This window comes from Oncorhynchus keta, chromosome 5 (assembly GCF_023373465.1).
Source record: "Oncorhynchus keta strain PuntledgeMale-10-30-2019 chromosome 5, Oket_V2, whole genome shotgun sequence".
Taxonomy (NCBI): Eukaryota; Metazoa; Chordata; class Actinopteri; order Salmoniformes; family Salmonidae; genus Oncorhynchus; species Oncorhynchus keta.
Genome location: NC_068425.1, coordinates 24,796,238 through 24,815,999, shown reverse-complemented (window position 1 = coordinate 24,815,999; position 19,762 = coordinate 24,796,238). Strand labels below are relative to the sequence as shown.

Here is a 19,762-nt window from a genome sequence, read left to right as displayed (position 1 = left end):
TAGTTAAAGGGATACTTTGGGACATTGGCAATGAAGCCCTTTATCTACTTCCCCGAAGACAGATACAATTGTGGATACCATTTTAACGTCTCTGTGTCTAGTAACGTTAGCGCAATGCCTCAAAGTATATGGCTATCCGCTAGCATGCTAACTCTAACTTTCTTCATACTGGACACAGAGCTATAACATTGGTATCCACAAATTCATCTGACTGAGGAAGTAGAGAAAGGGCCTCATTCTGAAATCCCAAAGTATACCTTTATATCCATGCCATACAAGTTCAAGTGTCAAAACATGTTGTTTGCTGCTAAATTGCCCCTGTTAATATGGCATAAAATTGGTCTGAGAAGAGATAAAATACTATTTCCAAAAAGAGTAATCGAGCTCCCAGTGAAAATTAATGACGATATTTCTGTGTTAGGCATTTAGCGAAAATGTTCAGAGTGAGGGAAACAGTAACTGTATGTGCTAGGTATATAGAGAGTGTTCTGAGTGAGGGGTACAGTAACGGTATGTGTTAGGTATATAGAGAGTGTTCTGAGAGAGGGGTACAGTAACTGTATGTGTTAGGTATATAGAGAGTGAGTGGGGGCGGCAGCGTAGCCTAGTGGTTAGAGCGTTGGACTAGTAACCGGAAGGTTGCGAGTTCAAAACCCCGAGCTGACAAGGTACAAATCTGTCGTTCTGCCCCTGAACAGGCAGTTAACCCACAGGCCGTCATTGAAAATAAGAATATGTTCTTAACTGACTTGCCTGGTTAAATAAAGGTAAATAAATAAATATAGAGAGTGTTCTGAGTGAGGGATACAGTAACGTTATGTGTTAGGTATATAGAGAGTGTTCTGAGTGAGGGATACAGTAACGGTATGTGTTAGGTATATAGAGAGTGTTCTGAGTGAGGGGTACAGTAACGGTATGTGTTAGGTATATAGAGAGTGTTCCGAGTGAGGGGTACAGTAAAGGTATGTGTTAGGTATATAGAGAGTGTTCTGAGTGAGGTTTACAGTAACGGTATGTGTTAGGTATATAGAGAGTGTTCTGAGTGAGGGTTACAGTAACGGTATGTGTTAGGTATATAGAGAGTGTTCTGAGTGAGGGTTACAGTAACGGTATGTGTTAGGTATATAGAGAGTGTTCTGAGTGAGGGTTACAGTAACGGTATGTGTTAGGTATATAGAGAGTGTTCTGAGTGAGGGTTACAGTAACGGTATGTGTTAGGTATATAGAGAGTGTTCTGAGTGAGGGTTACAGTAACGGCATGTGTTAGGTATATAGAGAGTGTTCTGAGTGAGGGGTACAGTAACGGTATGTGCTAGGTATATAGCGAATGTTCTGAGTGAGGGTTACAGTAACGGTATGTGTTAGGTATATAGAGAGTGTTCTGAGTGAGGGGTACAGTAACGGTATGTGTTAGGTATTTAGCGAGAGTGTTCTGAGTGAGGGGTGCAGTAACGGTATGTGTTAGGTATTTAGCGAGAGTGTTCTGAGTGAGGGTTACAGTAACGGTATGTGTTAGGTATATAGAGAGTGTTCTGAGTGAGGGTTACAGTAACGGTATGTGCTAGGTATATAGAGAGTGTTCTGAGTGAGGGATACAGTAACGGTATGTGTTAGGTATTTAGCGAGAGTGTTCTGAGTGAGGGTTACAGTAACGGTATGTGTTGGGTATATAGAGAGTGTTCTGAGTGAGGGTTACAGTAACGGTATGTGTTAGGTATTTAGCGAGAGTGTTCTGAGTGAGGGGTACAGTAACGGTATGTGTTAGGTATTTAGCGAGAGTGTTCTGAGTGAGGGTTACAGTAACGGCATGTGTTAGGTATATAGAGAGTGTTCTGAGTGAGGGTTACAGTAACGGTATGTGCTAGGTATATAGCGAGAGTGTTCTGAGTGAGGGTTACAGTAACAGTATGTGTTAGGTATATAGAGAGTGTTCTGAGTGAGGGTTACAGTAACGGCATGTGTTAGGTATATAGAGAGTGTTCTGAGTGAGGGTTACAGTAACGGTATGTGCTAGGTATATAGAGAGTGTTCTGAGTGAGGGTTACAATAACAGTATGTGTTAGGTATTTAGCGAGAGTGTTCTGAGTGAGGGGTACAGTAACGGTATGTGTTAGGTATTTAGCGAGAGTGTTCTGAGTGAGGGTTACAGTAACGTTATGTGTTAGGTATATAGAGAGTGTTCTGAGTGAGGGTTACAGTAACGGTATGTGTTAGGTATATAGAGAGTGTTCTGAGTGAGGGATACAGTAACGGTATGTGTTAGGTATATAGAGAGTGTTCTGAGTGAGGGTTACAGTAACGGTATGTGCTAGGTATATAGAGAGTGTTCTGAGTGAGGGTTACAGTAACGGTATGTGTTAGGTATATAGGGAGTGTTCTGAGAGAGGGGTACAGTAACTGTATGTGCTAGTTATATAGAGAGTGTTCTGAGTGAGGGTTACAGTAACGGTATGTGTTAGGTATATAGAGAGTGTTCTGAGTGAGGGATACAGTAACGGTATGTGTTAGGTATATAGAGAGTGTTCTGAGTGAGGGTTACAGTAACGGTATGTGCTAGGTATATAGAGAGTGTTCTGAGTGAGGGTTACAGTAACGGTATGTGTTAGGTATATAGGGAGTGTTCTGAGAGAGGGGTACAGTAACTGTATGTGCTAGTTATATAGAGAGTGTTCTGAGTGAGGGTTACAGTAACGGTATGTGTTAGGTATATAGAGAGTGTTCTGAGTGAGGGTTACAGTAACGGTATGTGTTAGGTATATAGAGAGTGTTCTGAGTGAGGGTTACAGTAACGGTATGTGTTAGGTATATAGAGAGTGTTCTGAGTGAGGGTTACAGTAACGGTATGTGTTAGGTATATAGCGAATGTTCTGAGTGAGGGTTACAGTAACGGTATGTGTTAGGTATTTAGCGAGAGTGTTCTGAGTGAGGGGTACAGTAACGGTATGTGTTAGGTATATAGAGAGTGTTCTGAGTGAGGGATACAGTAACGGTATGTGTTAGGTATTTAGCGAGAGTGTTCTGAGTGAGGGTTACAGTAACTGTATGTGTTAGGTATTTAGCGAGAGTGTTCTGAGTGAGGGTTACAGTAACGTTATGTGTTAGGTATATAGAGAGTGTTCTGAGTGAGGGGTACAGTAACGGTATGTGCTAGGTATTTAGCGAGAGTGTTCTGAGTGAGGGTTACAGTAACGGTATGTGTTAGGTATTTAGCGAGAGTGTTCTGAGTGAGGGTTACAGTAACGGTATGTGCCAGGTATATAGCGAGAGTGTTCTGAGTGAGGGTTACAGTAACGGTATGTGCTAGGTATATAGAGAGTGTTCTGAGTGAGGGATACAGTAACGGTATGTGTTAGGTATATAGAGAGTGTTCTGAGTGAGGGGTACAGTAACGGTATGTGTTAGGTATATAGAGAGTGTTCTGAGTGAGGGTTACAGTAACGGTATGTGTTAGGTATATAGAGAGTGTTCTGAGTGAGGGTTACAGTAACGGTATGTGTTAGGTATATAGAGAGTGTTCTGAGTGAGGGATACAGTAACGGTATGTGTTAGGTATTTAGCGAGAGTGTTCTGAGTGAGGGGTACAGTAACGGTATGTGTTAGGTATATAGAGAGTGTTCTGAGTGAGGGTTACAGTAACGGTATGTGTTAGGTATTTAGCGAGAGTGTTCTGAGTGAGGGGTACAGTAACGGTATGTGTTAGGTATATAGAGAGTGTTCTGAGTGAGGGTTACAGTAACGTTATGTGTTAGGTATTTAGCGAGAGTGTTCTGAGAGAGGGGTACAGTAACTGTATGCGTTAGGTATATAGAGTATGTTCTTGGGGTGTCCTCGGATGGGGCCACAGTGTCTCCTGACCCCTCCTGTCTCAGCCTCCAGTATTTATGCTGCAGTAATTTGTGTCGGGGGGCTAGGGTCAGTTTATTATATCTGAAGTACTTCTCCTGTCCTATTCGGTGTCCTGTGTGAATTTAAGTGTGCTCTCTAATTCTCTCTTTCTCTCTCTCTTTCTTTCTCTCTCTCGGAGGACCTGGGACCATGCCTCAGGACTACCTGACATGATGACTCCTTGCTGTCCCCAGTCCACCTGGCCGTGCTGCTGCTCCAGTTTCAACTGTTCTGCCTTATTATTATTGGACCATGCTGGTCATTTCTGAACATTTGAACATCTTGGCCATGTTCTGTTATAATCTCCACCCGGCACAGCCAGAAGAGGACTGGCCACCCCACATAGCCTGGTTCCTCTCTAGGTTTCTTCCTTGGTTTTGGCCTTTCTAGGGAGTTCTTCCTAGCCACCGTGCTTCTACACCTGCATTGCTTGCTGTTTGGGGTTTTAGGCTGGGTTTCTGTACAGCTGATGTACGAAAGGCTTTATAAATAAATTTGATTGGATTTGATTTCTGAGTGAGGGTTGCAGTAACAGTATGTGCTAGGTATTTAGCGAGAGGGTTTTGAGTGAGAGCTACAGTGCTGGTGTGTGTGTGTGAGTGAGGAGTATAGAATGAGAGCGGGGTGCAGTGTGTGTGTTTGAGTGAGGAGTATAGAATGAAAGCGGGGTGCAGTGTGTGTGTTTGAGTGAGGAGTATAGAATGAGAGCGGGGTGCAGTGTATGTGTTTGAGTGAGGAGTATAGAATGAGAGCGGGGTGCAGTGTGTGTGTGAGTGAGTGAGGAGTATAGAATGAGAGCGGGGTGCAGTGTGTGTGTGTTTGAGAGCGGGGTGCAGTGTGTGTGTGAATGAGTGAGGAGTATAGAATGAGAGCGGGGTGCAGTGTGTGTGTTTGAGAGCGGGGTGCAGTGTGTGTGTGAGTGAGGAGCATAGAATGAGAGCGGGGTGCAGTGTGTGTGTGTTTGAGTGAGGAGTATAGAATGAGAGCGGGGTGCAGTGTGTGTGTTTGAGAGCGGGGTGCAGTGTGTGTGTGAGTGAGGAGCATAGAATGAGAGCGGGGTGCAGTGTGTGTGTGTTTGAGTGAGGAGTATAGAATGAGAGCGGGGTGCAGTGTGTGTGTTTGAGTGAGGAGTATAGAATGAGAGCGGGGTGCAGTGTGTGTGTGAGGAGTATAGAATGAGAGCGGGGTGCAGTGTGTGTGTTTGAGAGCGGGGTGCAGTGTGTGTGAGTGAGGAGTATAGAATGAGAGCGGGGTACAGTGTGTGTGAGTGAGGAGTATAGAATGAGAGCGGGGTGCAGTGTGTGTGTGAGGAGAATAGAATGAGAGCGGGGTGCAGTGTGTGTGTTTGAGAGCGGGGTGCAGTGTGTGTGAGTGAGGAGTATAGAATGAGAGCGGGGTACAGTGTGTGTGAGTGAGGAGTATAGAATGAGAGCGGGGTGCAGTGTGTGTGTGAGGAGTATAGAATGAGAGCGGGGTGCAGTGTGTGTGTTTGAGAGCGGGGTGCAGTGTGTGTGAGTGAGGAGTATAGAATGAGAGCGGGGTACAGTGTGTGTGTGAGTGAGGAGTATAGAATGAGAGCGGGGTGCAGTGTGTGTGTGAGGAGTATAGAATGAGAGCGGGGTGCAGTGTGTGTGTGCCACTCACTAGTTGATGAAGTCCACAGCCTGTGTTTTGAGTTGGTCTGCACTGTGCAGGTCTGCCAGGATGAGGATCTCTGCAGTGTTCTCCACAGACAGACTGGTGCACAGAGCATCCTCACACATCACCTTCAGCCTCTCCAGAGCATACTGACAGAGATACGGGGGGGGGGAGAAAGCAAGTACAAATCTATTAGTTATCTATCACCATTTACAATAGGAAATGCTGGACTGTGGAATGATTTCATAACATCAAATTGCTCCTGTCACGTCAATGAAGCTAGTTTCACTTTCAGAGAGAGGGAGAGGGTTTGAAAAGGAGTGTTGACAGTGAGTGGTAGAGGTGGAGCGCGGGAACCAGGGAGAGAGCAGAGATCATGGTGGTGTGTAAACACTGAAAGGTGATTTATCTGACGTCCTGTTAAACCTTGGGTGTCCAACTCAACACCACGGTACAGTACACCCACAGTGTAGACAAACACACACAACTCTGAGGCAGAAAGTCACTCACAAAAGGCCTGGCCACTGTTCACACACTGACAGATAGGCGAGTGTGTCCTTGCGTGCAAATGGGCACATCACATATACACTACATGGCCAAAAGTATGGACACCTGCACGTCAAACATCTCATTCCAAAACCATGGGCATTAATATTTAGATGGTCCCCCCTTTGCTGCAACAACAGCCACCACTCTTCTGGGAAGGCTTTCCACTAGATGTTGGATTATTGCTGCAGGGACGTGCTTCCATTCAGCCACAAGACCATTAGTGAGATCAGGCACTGATGTTGGGCGAATGGGCTTGGCTCGCAGTCGGCGTTCCAATTCATCCCAAAGGTGTTCGATGGAGTTGAGGTCAGAGCTCTGTGCAGGCCTGTCAAGTTCTTTCACACTGATTGACAAAATATTTCTGCATGAACCTCGCTTTGTGCACAGGGACACTGTCATGATGAAACAGGAAAGGGCCTTCCAAAAACTGTTGGCACAAAATTGGATGCACAGAATAATTTAGAATGTCATTGTCTGCTGTAGCGTTAAGATTTCCCTTTACTGGAACTAAGTGGCCTAGCCCGAACCATGAAAAACAGCACCAGACCATTATTCCACCAAACTTTACAGTTGGCACTATGCTGCATTGGGGCAAAAAGTGTTCTCTCGGCATCCGCCAAACCCAGATTAGTGCGTCGGACTGCAAAATGGTGAAGCGTGAGTCATCACTCCAGAGAACGCTTTCAACTGGTCCAGAGTCCAATTGCAGCGAGCTTTACACCACTCCAGACGACGCATCATTCTGCACACAGGACCACTACATATGGTACATTACATAGCATCTCATACACCTCACACACAAACATAACATAATACTGTAGGCCAGGGAACATAACAACATATGATATACTCACTCATCCATACAATATGATATCAGATACGATATACACACCTCCTCATTCCTCCTCCACCCACACTAACCTTGTCAGCCGCAGCCAGCAGGTCGTCAGCCATCTTGTCCAGGTTGGGGGCTTTGCCCGTGTAGATGAAGCACATCATCTCCTTGAACACCTCTGGCTCCACATCATTGATCTCCACACGGTTCTGGAGGAGGAGAGAAGAGACCCAGGGCAGTGCTCAGAGCCTATATTACCACAACTTCCCAACATCAGACCCATTATGAGCACTCCATTGACTGTGATCCTGTTCCAGCAGTCTTTCCATGATGCAGACTGCTTAACTCATTTCAGATAGGTGAAGTTAACTATCTACACTGAACAAAAATATAAACGCAACATGTAAAGTGCTGGTCCAATGTTTCATGAGCTGAAATATAAGATCCCAGAAATGTTCCATACACACAAAAAGTTAATTTGTGCACAAAATTAGTTTGCATTTCTGTTCGTGAACATTTTTCCTTGGCCAAGATAATCCATCCACCTGACAGGTGCGGCATATCAAGAAGCAGATTGAATAGCATGAACATTACACAGGTGCACCTTGTGCTGGGGGAAATTAAAGGCCACTCTAAAATGTGAGTTGTCACAAAACAATGCTACAGATGTCTCAAGGTTTGAGGGAGCGTGCAATTAGCATGCTGACTGCAAGAATGTGCACCAGAGCTGTTGCCAGAGATTTGAATTTAATATATTTAATAATAATAATATTTAATAATATATGCCATTTAGCAGACGCTTTTATCCAAAGCGACTTACAGTCATATGAATGTTCATTTCTCTACCATAAGCCGCCTTAAACGCCATTTTAGAGAAGTTGGCAATATATGAAAAAGGCCTCACAACAGCAGACCACGTGTCACCACGCCGGCCCAGGAACTCCACATCTGGATTCTATATCTGCGGGACAGTCAGGGGGGAAGAGGAAGGGGGTGGGTGCTGAGGAGTGTTTGTCTGTCTGTAATTTTGTAATAAAGCCATTTTGTGGGGAAAAACTCATTCTGATTTGCTGGGCCTGGCTCCGCAGTGGGTGGGCCTATGCCCTCCCAGGCCCACCCATGGCTGCGCCTCTGCCCAATCATGTGAAATCCATAGATTTGGGCCTAATTAATTGATTTCAATGACAGATTTCCTTATGAACTGTAACTCTGTAAAATCGCGGGGTTTATATTTTACTATCTACTTTATCATTCATGTCACAAACCCATCGTGTCTAAACCCATAAAACACACACCAAATAGTTGTGAGCAGACCAGAGCACCAGAACAGCTCTGAAACAGTCTGAACACGTTCAACCCCAAAATTGAAAACGACATTTGAGATGTATTCCCCCCCACAGTCGATTCCTGGAATTAATCCGGAGAATTCGTTCCCAACGAACGGTGCCTGCAGCCAACGGCAACGCTCTTTATCGCTCGTCGGCACGGTAACCTGAACCCTTTTCTCCGCTCCGAGAGGCAGAACAAGGCAGTAAACCAATTATGTTGCTGGTTTATCATCGTCACGGCGACCTGAGGTATTTCAGCAGGGTCAGGCCGGGTATACAGACAGCTCAGAGCACATTAATGTTCCACTCTGGACACTAACAAAACAGCACACTACAAATCAACCCATTACACATTAGCACAAACATACATGTGTTTGTTTATCACCAACAAACAAACATTCATCCTGTACAGAGAGTACAAATGTGATCTTTCATGGTCTACCAACACACACACACACAGACAGAGTCTACCAACACACACACAGAGAGAGAGAGAGTCTACCAATACACACAAACAGGCACAAGGCTGGGCTATTATTGTGTTTATTTACAAACTCATTCATTCTCCCTCTATAGACTGGTGAATCTGTATTCTCTATCATATGGGGACACATTCCTCCCCCTCTCCCTGATGAAGACGCCCACTTATATAGCTATTAAGATGCATTTCCTCGCTGTGTGCTTTATAATTTCCAAATTTGAGCAGGGCCCGCATCAATATTCTGACAACACGACCTCTAAATCACCGACGTTCAATCTCACCATCTCCCTATCAGATGAGCAGGACCCACACACACACCTAACAAGGATCTATTTTGGTCAAACTCCCACAAATCCTACAGTTACAGATCTTACAGTGAGCCTGCCAGCTCCATGCAGACAGAGGCAACATTCTGGAAGGGTACAGTAACCGTGTAGACACATCCCTGTCTGAACTGGTGATGATGCAACAGAGAGAAAGATGTGAAGATCCTCCCCACTGAGACACAGGACTGTTCAGGTCACAACACTCACCTTTTTACTCTCCTCCATCTCATGTTCAAACATGGCACTGAACACTGGCGATCGGGCTGGAGGGGTAGAGAGAACACATCAAAATGTATGTCACATGCACCGAATACAATGCCTACTTACAAGCCCTTAACCAACAATGCAGTTCAAGAAATGGAGTTAAGAAAATATCAAATCAAATAAAAAGTTACATAACGAGGCTATATACAGGGGGTACCGGTACCAAGGCAATGTGCGGGGGTACAGGCAAGTTGAGGTAATATGAACATGGATAGATTGATTGAGCAAGTGAGCGAGAGAAGGAGAGAGAATAGTTTAGTTGGCTAATGTGTCTCCCATCTGTCTGTCTGTCTGCCACAGGAGCTGTGGAAAGAACGAACAGCCTCCGGTACACACCGTCCTGCTACTGCTACTCCCAAGGCCTAATGCACCAGCTCTCACTGAAGACTAGCAGGGCCATGAACCAGGAGATACAGGATGTGCCCCAAATGGCACCCTATTTCCTATATAGTGCACTATTTTTGACCAGGGTAGCACACTAGGGAATAGGATGTAATTTGTGACGTACTGAACCATATAGCATTGTTTAATTCATCAGAGATTTGTCAGAGAGAGAGAGATAGAGAAACCCAACCCCACAGCAGCACACAATTAAAATGGCTCAAAATAACTCAATAATTGACAGCCATTCCCATTCTCCACAGGGAGACAGTAGCCCCCTCTAAAACATCATTGCTTCATAGTCTTCATGTGTTTTTCTAATAAAGAAATGGGATTCCTCTATATGACAGTATGAGACTAGTGTGCTTGGGAGTCGGACACCTGAAGTGTTGTACCATAGCTGAGAGTTGTTTTGTTGTGAGTTGTTCCATAGCTGAGAGTTGTTTTGTTGTGAGTGTTGTTCCATAGCCGAGGGTTGTTTTGTGTGAGTGTTGTACCATAGCTGAGAGTTGTTTTGTTCCATAGCCGAGAGTTGTTTTGTTGTGAGTTGTTTTGATCCATAGCTGAGAGTTGTTTTGATCCATAGCCGAGAGTTGTTTTGTTCCATAGCCGAGAGTTGTTTTGTTCCATAGCCGAGAGTTGTTTTGTTGTGAGTTGTTTTGATCCATAGCTGAGAGTTGTTTTGATCCATAGCTGAGAGTTGTTTTGATCCATAGCTGAGAGTTGTTTTGTTCCATAGCCGAGAGTTGTTTTGTTGTGAGTTGTTTTGATCCATAGCTGAGAGTTGTTTTGATCCATAGCTGAGAGTTGTTTTGATCCATAGCTGAGAGTTGTTTTGATCCATAGCTGAGAGTTGTTTTGATCCATAGCTGAGAGTTGTTTTGTTGTGAGTGTTGTTCCATAGCTGAGAGTTGTTTTGTCCATAGCTGAGAGTTGTTTTGTCCATAGCTGAGAGTTGTTTTGTCCATAGCTGAGAGTTGTTTTGTCCATAGCTGAGAGTTGTTTTGTCCATAGCTGAGAGTTGTTTTGATCCATAGCTGAGAGTTGTTTTGATCCATAGCTGAGAGTTGTCTTGATCCATAGCTGAGAGTTGTTTTGATCCATAGCTGAGAGTTGTTTTGATCCATAGCTGAGAGTTGTTTTGTTGTGAGTGTTGTTCCATAGCTGAGAGTTGTTTTGCTGTGAGTGTTGTTCCATAGCTGAGAGTTGTTTTGTCCATAGCTGAGAGTTGTTTTGTCCATAGCTGAGAGTTGTTTTGTCCATAGCTGAGAGTTGTTTTGATCCATAGCTGAGAGTTGTTTTGTCCATAGCTGAGAGTTGTTTTGTTGTGTTGTTCCATAGCTGAGAGTTGTTTTGCTGTGAGTTTTGTTCCATAGCTGAGAGTTGTTTTGCTGTGAGTTTTGTTCCATAGCTGAGAGTTGTTTTGATCCATAGCTGAGAGTTGTTTTGTCCATAGCTGAGAGTTGTTTTGATCCATAGCTGAGAGTTGTTTTGATCCATAGCTGAGAGTTGTTTTGATCCATAGCTGAGAGTTGTTTTGATCCATAGCTGAGAGTTGTTTTGATCCATAGCTGAGAGTTGTTTTGATCCATAGCTGAGAGTTGTTTTGATCCATAGCTGAGAGTTGTTTTGATCCATAGCTGAGAGTTGTTTTGTTGTGAGTGTTGTACCATAGCTGAGAGTTGTTTTGATCCATAGCTGAGAGTTGTTTTGTTCCATAGCTGAGAGTTGTTTTGTTCCATAGCTGAGAGTTGTTTTGTTCCATAGCTGAGAGTTGTTTTGTTCCATAGCTGAGAGTTGTTTTGATCCATAGCTGAGAGTTGTTTTGATCCATAGCTGAGAGTTGTTTTGATCCATAGCTGAGAGTTGTTTTGTTCCATAGCTGAGAGTTGTTTTGATCCATAGCTGAGAGTTGTTTTGTTGTGAGTGTTGTTCCATAGCTGAGAGTTGTTTTGCTGTGAGTGTTGTTCCATAGCTGAGAGTTGTTTTGTCCATAGCTGAGAGTTGTTTTGTCCATAGCTGAGAGTTGTTTTGTCCATAGCTGAGAGTTGTTTTGATCCATAGCTGAGAGTTGTTTTGTCCATAGCTGAGAGTTGTTTTGTTGTGTTGTTCCATAGCTGAGAGTTGTTTTGCTGTGAGTTTTGTTCCATAGCTGAGAGTTGTTTTGCTGTGAGTTTTGTTCCATAGCTGAGAGTTGTTTTGATCCATAGCTGAGAGTTGTTTTGTTCCATAGCCGAGAGTTGTTTTGTGTGAGTGTTGTACCATAGCTGAGAGTTGTTTTGTGTGAGTGTTGTACCATAGCCTAGAGTTGTTTTGTGTGAGTGTTGTACCATAGCTGAGAGTTGTTTTGTTGTGTTGTTCCAGAGCTGAGAGTTGTTTTGCTGTGAGTTTTGTTCCATAGCTGAGAGTTGTTTTGATCCATAGCTGAGAGTTGTTTTGTTGTGTTGTTCCAGAGCTGAGAGTTGTTTTGCTGTGAGTTTTGTTCCATAGCTGAGAGTTGTTTTGCTGTGAGTTTTGTTCCATAGCTGAGAGTTGTTTTGATCCATAGCTGAGAGTTGTTTTGATCCATAGCTGAGAGTTGTTTTGTCCATAGCTGAGAGTTGTTTTGATCCATAGCTGAGAGTTGTTTTGATCCATAGCTGAGAGTTGTTTTGATCCATAGCTGAGAGTTGTTTTGATCCATAGCTGAGAGTTGTTTTGATCCATAGCTGAGAGTTGTTTTGATCCATAGCTGAGAGTTGTTTTGATCCATAGCTGAGAGTTGTTTTGATCCATAGCTGAGAGTTGTTTTGATCCATAGCTGAGAGTTGTTTTGTCCATAGCTGAGAGTTGTTTTGTCCATAGCTGAGAGTTGTTTTGTCCATAGCTGAGAGTTGTTTTGTTGTGAGTGTTGTTCCATAGCTGAGAGTTGTTTTGCTGTGAGTGTTGTTCCATAGCTGAGAGTTGTTTTGCTGTGAGTTTTGTTCCATAGCTGAGAGTTGTTTTGCTGTGAGTTTTGTTCCATAGCTGAGAGTTGTTTTGCTGTGAGTTTTGTTCCATAGCTGAGAGTTGTTTTGCTGTGAGTTTTGTTCCATAGCCGAGAGTTGTTTTGTTCCATAGCTGAGAGTTGTTTTGCTGTGAGTTTTGTTCCAAAGCCGAGAGTTGTTTTGTTCCATAGCCGAGAGTTGTTTTGTTCCATAGCTGAGAGTTGTTTTGTTCCATAGCTGAGAGTTGTTTTGTTCCATAGCTGAGAGTTGTTTTGTTCCATAGCTGAGAGTTGTTTTGTTCCATAGCTGAGAGTTGTTTTGTTGTGTTGTTCCATAGCCTAGAGTTGTTTTGTGTGAGTGTTGTACCATAGCTGAGAGTTGTTTTGTGTGAGTGTTGTACCATAGCCTAGAGTTGTTTTGTGTGAGTGTTGTACCATAGCTGAGAGTTGTTTTGTTGTGTTGTTCCATAGCTGAGAGTTGTTTTGTTGTGAGTGTTGTACCTTAGCTGAGAGTTGTTTTGCTGTGAGTGTTGTACCATAGCTGAGAGTTGTTTTGATCCATAGCTGAGGGTTGTTTTGTTGTGAGTGTTGTACCATAGCTGAGAGTTTTGTTTCATAGCCGAGAGTTGTTTTGTTGTGAGTGTTGTACCATAGCTGAGAGTTGTTTTGATCCATAGCTGAGAGTTGTTTTGATCCATAGCTGAGAGTTGTTTTGATCCATAGCTGAGAGTTGTTTTGATCCATAGCTGAGAGTTGTTTTGATCCATAGCTGAGACTTGTTTTGATCCATAGCTGAGACTTGTTTTGATCCATAGCTGAGACTTGTTTTGTCCATAGCTGAGACTTGTTTTGTCCATAGCTGAGACTTGTTTTGTCCATAGCTGAGACTTGTTTTGTCCATAGCTGAGACTTGTTTTGTCCATAGCTGAGACTTGTTTTGTCCATAGCTGAGACTTGTTTTGTCCATAGCTGAGACTTGTTTTGTCCATAGCTGAGAGTTGTTTTGTTGTGAGTGTTGTTCCATAGCTGAGAGTTGTTTTGCTGTGAGTGTTGTTCCATAGCTGAGAGTTGTTTTGTTGTGAGTGTTGTTCCATAGCTGAGAGTTGTTTTGCTGTGAGTGTTGTATAGCTGAGAGTTGTTTTGCTGTGAGTTTTGTCCATAGCTGAGAGTTGTATTGTCCATAGCTGAGAGTTGTTTTGATCCATAGCTGAGAGTTGTTTTGATCCATAGCTGAGAGTTGTTTTGATCCATAGCTGAGAGTTGTTTTGATCCATAGCTGAGAGTTGTTTTGATCCATAGCTGAGAGTTGTTTTGATCCATAGCTGAGAGTTGTTTTGATCCATAGCTGAGAGTTGTTTTGATCCATAGCTGAGAGTTGTTTTGATCCATAGCTGAGAGTTGTTTTGATCCATAGCTGAGAGTTGTATTGTCCATAGCTGAGAGTTGTTTTGTTGTGAGTGTTGTTCCATAGCTGAGAGTTGTTTTGCTGTGAGTGTTGTTCCATAGCTGAGAGTTGTTTTGCTGTGAGTGTTGTTCCATAGCTGAGAGTTGTTTTGCTGTGAGTTTTGTTCCATAGCTGAGAGTTGTTTTGCTGTGAGTGTTGTTCCATAGCTGAGAGTTGTTTTGCTGTGAGTGTTGTTCCATAGCTGAGAGTTGTTTTGCTGTGAGTGTTGATCCATAGCTGAGAGTTGTTTTGCTGTGAGTGTTGTTCCATAGCTGAGAGTTGTTTTGCTGTGAGTGTTGTTCCATAGCTGAGAGTTGTTTTGCTGTGAGTGTTGTTCCATAGCTGAGAGTTGTTTTGTTGTGTTGATCCATAGCCGAGAGTTGTTTTGCTGTGAGTTTTGTTCCATAGCTGAGAGTTGTTTTGTCCATAGCTGAGAGTTGTTTTGTCCATAGCTGAGAGTTGTTTTGTCCATAGCTGAGAGTTGTTTTGTCCATAGCTGAGAGTTGTTTTGTCCATAGCTGAGAGTTGTTTTGTCCATAGCTGAGAGTTGTTTTGTTGTGAGTGTTGTTCCATAGCTGAGAGTTGTTTTGCTGTGAGTGTTGTTCCATAGCTGAGAGTTGTTTTGTTGTGTTGTTCCATAGCTGAGAGTTGTTTTGCTGTGAGTTTTGTTCCATAGCTGAGAGTTGTTTTGATCCATAGCTGAGAGTTGTTTTGTCCATAGCTGAGAGTTGTTTTGTCCATAGCTGAGAGTTGTTTTGTCCACAGCTGAGAGTTGTTTTGTTGTGTTGTTCCATAGCCGAGAGTTGTTTTGTGTGAGTGTTGTACCATAGCTGAGAGTTGTTTTGTGTGAGTGTTGTACCATAGCTGAGAGTTGTTTTGTGTGAGTGTTGTACCATAGCTGAGAGTTGTTTTGTTGTGTTGTTCCATAGCTGAGAGTTGTTTTGTCCATAGCTGAGAGTTGTTTTGTCCATAGCTGAGAGTTGTTTTGTCCATAGCTGAGAGTTGTATTGTCCATAGCTGAGAGTTGTTTTGATCCATAGCTGAGAGTTGTTTTGATCCATAGCTGAGAGTTGTTTTGATCCATAGCTGAGAGTTGTTTTGATCCATAGCTGAGAGTTGTTTTGATCCATAGCTGAGAGTTGTTTTGATCCATAGCTGAGAGTTGTTTTGATCCATAGCTGAGAGTTGTATTGTCCATAGCTGAGAGTTGTATTGTCCATAGCTGAGAGTTGTATTGTCCATAGCTGAGAGTTGTTTTGTTGTGAGTGTTGTTCCATAGCTGAGAGTTGTTTTGCTGTGAGTGTTGTTCCATAGCTGAGAGTTGTTTTGCTGTGAGTGTTGTTCCATAGCTGAGAGTTGTTTTGCTGTGAGTTTTGTTCCATAGCTGAGAGTTGTTTTGCTGTGAGTGTTGTTCCATAGCTGAGAGTTGTTTTGCTGTGAGTGTTGTTCCATAGCTGAGAGTTGTTTTGCTGTGAGTGTTGTTCCATAGCTGAGAGTTGTTTTGCTGTGAGTGTTGTTCCATAGCTGAGAGTTGTTTTGCTGTGAGTGTTGTTCCATAGCTGAGAGTTGTTTTGCTGTGAGTGTTGTTCCATAGCTGAGAGTTGTTTTGTTGTGTTGATCCATAGCCGAGAGTTGTTTTGCTGTGAGTTTTGTTCCATAGCTGAGAGTTGTTTTGTCCATAGCTGAGAGTTGTTTTGTCCATAGCTGAGAGTTGTTTTGTCCATAGCTGAGAGTTGTTTTGTCCATAGCTGAGAGTTGTTTTGTTGTGAGTGTTGTTCCATAGCTGAGAGTTGTTTTGCTGTGAGTGTTGTTCCATAGCTGAGAGTTGTTTTGTTGTGAGTGTTGTTCCATAGCTGAGAGTTGTTTTGTTGTGAGTGTTGTTCCATAGCTGAGAGTTGTTTTGCTGTGAGTGTTGTTCCATAGCTGAGAGTTGTTTTGTTGTGTTGTTCCATAGCTGAGAGTTGTTTTGCTGTGAGTTTTGTTCCATAGCTGAGAGTTGTTTTGATCCATAGCTGAGAGTTGTTTTGTCCATAGCTGAGAGTTGTTTTGTCCATAGCTGAGAGTTGTTTTGTCCACAGCTGAGAGTTGTTTTGTCCATAGCTGAGAGTTGTTTTGTCCACAGCTGAGAGTTGTTTTGTCCACAGCTGAGAGTTGTTTTGATCCATAGCTGAGAGTTGTTTTGATCCATAGCTGAGAGTTGTTTTGATCCATAGCTGAGAGTTGTTTTGATCCATAGCTGAGAGTTGTTTTGCTGTGAGTTTTGTTCCATAGCTGAGAGTTGTTTTGATCCATAGCTGAGAGTTGTTTTGTCCATAGCTGAGAGTTGTTTTGTCCATAGCTGAGAGTTGTTTTGTCCATAGCCGAGAGTTGTTTTGATCCATAGCCGAGAGTTGTTTTGTCCATAGCCGAGAGTTGTTTTGTCCATAGCCGAGAGTTGTTTTGTCCATAGCTGAGAGTTGTTTTGTCCATAACTGAGAGTTGTTTTGTTGTGAGTGTTGTTCCATAGCTGAGAGTTGTTTTGCAGTGAGTGTTGTTCCATGGCTGAGAGTTGTTTTGTTGTGTTGTTCCATAGCCTAGAGTTGTTTTGTGTGAGTTTTGTTCCATAGCTGAGAGTTGTTTTGCTGTGAGTGTTGTTCCATAGCTGAGAGTTGTTTTGTGTGAGTGTTGTACCATAGCTGAGAGTTGTTTTGTTGTGTTGTTCCATAGCCTAGAGTTGTTTTGTGTGAGTGTTGTACCATAGCTGAGAGTTGTTTTGTGTGAGTGTTGTACCATAGCTGAGAGTTGTTTTGTTGTGTTGTTCCATAGCCTAGAGTTGTTTTGTGTGAGTGTTGTACCATAGCTGAGAGTTGTTTTGTGTGAGTGTTGTACCATAGCTGAGAGTTGTTTTGTGTGAGTGTTGTACCATAGCCTAGAGTTGTTTTGTGTGAGTTTTGTTCCATAGCTGAGAGTTGTTTTGCTGTGAGTGTTGTTCCATAGCTGAGAGTTGTTTTGTTCCATAGCTGAGAGTTGTTTTGTTGTGTTGTTCCATAGCCTAGAGTTGTTTTGTGTGAGTGTTGTACCATAGCTGAGAGTCGTTTCGTTGTGTGTTGTTCCATAGCTGAGAGTTGTTTTGTTCCATAGCTGAGAGTTGTTTTGTTGTGTTGTTCCATAGCCTAGAGTTGTTTTGTGTGAGTTTTGTTCCATAGCTGAGAGTTGTTTTGCTGTGAGTGTTGTTCCATAGCTGAGAGTTGTTTTGTTCCATAGCTGAGAGTTGTTTTGTTGTGTTGTTCCATAGCCTAGAGTTGTTTTGTGTGAGTGTTGTACCATAGCTGAGAGTTGTTTTGTTCCATAGCTGAGAGTTGTTTTGTTGTGTTGTTCCATAGCCTAGAGTTGTTTTGTGTGAGTGTTGTACCATAGCTGAGAGTTGTTTTGTGTGAGTGTTGTACCATAGCTGAGAGTTGTTTTGTTGTGTTGTTCCATAGCCTAGAGTTGTTTTGTGTGAGTGTTGTACCATAGCTGAGAGTTGTTTTGTGTGAGTGTTGTACCATAGCTGAGAGTTGTTTTGTTGTGTTGTTCCATAGCCGAGAGTTGTTTTGTGTGAGTGTTGTACCATAGCTGAGAGTTGTTTTGTGTGAGTGTTGTACCATAGCTGAGAGTTGTTTTGTTGTGTTGTTCCATAGCCTAGAGTTGTTTTGTGTGAGTTTTGTTCCATAGCTGAGAGTTGTTTTGCTGTGAGTGTTGTTCCATAGCTGAGAGTTGTTTTGTGTGAGTGTTGTACCATAGCTGAGAGTTGTTTTGTTGTGTTGTTCCATAGCCTAGAGTTGTTTTGTGTGAGTGTTGTACCATAGCTGAGAGTTGTTTTGTGTGAGTGTTGTACCATAGCTGAGAGTTGTTTTGTTGTGTTGTTCCATAGCCTAGAGTTGTTTTGTGTGAGTGTTGTACCATAGCTGAGAGTTGTTTTGTGTGAGTGTTGTACCATAGCTGAGAGTTGTTTTGTGTGAGTGTTGTACCATAGCCTAGAGTTGTTTTGTGTGAGTTTTGTTCCATAGCTGAGAGTTGTTTTGCTGTGAGTGTTGTTCCATAGCTGAGAGTTGTTTTGTTCCATAGCTGAGAGTTGTTTTGTTGTGTTGTTCCATAGCCTAGAGTTGTTTTGTTGTGTTGTTCCATAGCTGAGAGTTGTTTTGTTGTGTTGTTCCATAGCCTAGAGTTGTTTTGTGTGAGTGTTGTACCATAGCTGAGAGTTGTTTTGTGTGAGTGTTGTACCATAGCTGAGAGTTGTTTTGTTGTGTTGTTCCATAGCCTAGAGTTGTTTTGTGTGAGTGTTGTACCATAGCTGAGAGTTGTTTTGTGTGAGTGTTGTACCATAGCTGAGAGTTGTTTTGTTGTGTTGTTCCATAGCTGAGAGTTGTTTTGTCCATAGCTGAGAGTTGTTTTGTCCATAGCTGAGAGTTGTTTTGTCCATAGCTGAGAGTTGTTTTATCCATAGCTGAGAGTTGTTTTGATCCATAGCTGAGAGTTGTTTTGATCCATAGCTGAGAGTTGTTTTGATCCATAGCTGAGAGTTGTTTTGATCCATAGCTGAGAGTTGTTTTGATCCATAGCTGAGAGTTGTTTTGATCCATAGCTGACAGTTGTTTTGATCCATAGCTGAGAGTTGTTTTGCTGTGAGTGTTGTTCCATAGCTGAGAGTTGTTTTGTTGTGTTGTTCCATAGCTGAGAGTTGTTTTGCTGTGAGTTTTGTTCCATAGCTGAGAGTTGTTTTGTCCATAGCTGAGAGTTGTTTTGTCCACAGCTGAGAGTTGTTTTGTCCATAGCTGAGAGTTGTTTTGTCCACAGCTGAGAGTTGTTTTGTCCACAGCTGAGAGTTGTTTTGATCCATAGCTGAGAGTTGTTTTGATCCATAGCTGAGAGTTGTTTTGATCCATAGCTGAGAGTTGTTTTGATCCATAGCTGAGAGTTGTTTTGCTGTGAGTTTTGTTCCATAGCTGAGAGTTGTTTTGATCCATAGCTGAGAGTTGTTTTGTCCATAGCTGAGAGTTGTTTTGTCCATAGCCGAGAGTTGTTTTGATCCATAGCCGAGAGTTGTTTTGTCCATAGCCGAGAGTTGTTTTGTCCATAGCCGAGAGTTGTTTTGTCCATAGCTGAGAGTTGTTTTGTCCATAACTGAGAGTTGTTTTGTTGTGAGTGTTGTTCCATAGCTGAGAGTTGTTTTGCAGTGAGTGTTGTTCCATGGCTGAGAGTTGTTTTGTTGTGTTGTTCCATAGCCTAGAGTTGTTTTGTGTGAGTTTTGTTCCATAGCTGAGAGTTGTTTTGCTGTGAGTGTTGTTCCATAGCTGAGAGTTGTTTTGTGTGAGTGTTGTACCATAGCTGAGAGTTGTTTTGTTGTGTTGTTCCATAGCCTAGAGTTGTTTTGTGTGAGTGTTGTACCATAGCTGAGAGTTGTTTTGTGTGAGTGTTGTACCATAGCTGAGAGTTGTTTTGTTGTGTTGTTCCATAGCCTAGAGTTGTTTTGTGTGAGTGTTGTACCATAGCTGAGAGTTGTTTTGTGTGAGTGTTGTACCATAGCTGAGAGTTGTTTTGTGTGAGTGTTGTACCATAGCCTAGAGTTGTTTTGTGTGAGTTTTGTTCCATAGCTGAGAGTTGTTTTGCTGTGAGTGTTGTTCCATAGCTGAGAGTTGTTTTGTTCC

The 19,762-nt window shown here is 42.8% G+C and overlaps 1 protein-coding gene and 1 long non-coding RNA gene across 4 annotated transcripts in view; one reads left to right on the top strand and one right to left on the bottom strand.

Moving 5' to 3' along the window:
* Positions 1–19,762, bottom strand: part of LOC118377204 (speckle-type POZ protein) — a 122,879-nt gene that overhangs the window by 2,398 nt on the left and 100,719 nt on the right. For all 3 annotated transcript variants that reach the window (XM_052519256.1, XM_052519257.1, XM_052519258.1), the window contains 3 exons: positions 9,250–9,305; positions 6,994–7,116; positions 5,530–5,672 (listed from right to left, as the gene is read on the bottom strand). In XM_052519256.1, coding sequence (XP_052375216.1) covers positions 5,530–5,672; positions 6,994–7,116; positions 9,250–9,305 — 322 coding nt within the window. The remainder of the gene's footprint in view (positions 1–5,529; positions 5,673–6,993; positions 7,117–9,249; positions 9,306–19,762) is intronic.
* On the top strand, positions 985–5,505 carry LOC127930084 (uncharacterized). The gene is made up of 3 exons (XR_008136668.1): positions 985–1,218; positions 1,317–2,459; positions 2,754–5,505. It is a non-coding gene; the product is annotated as an uncharacterized LOC127930084 (long non-coding RNA).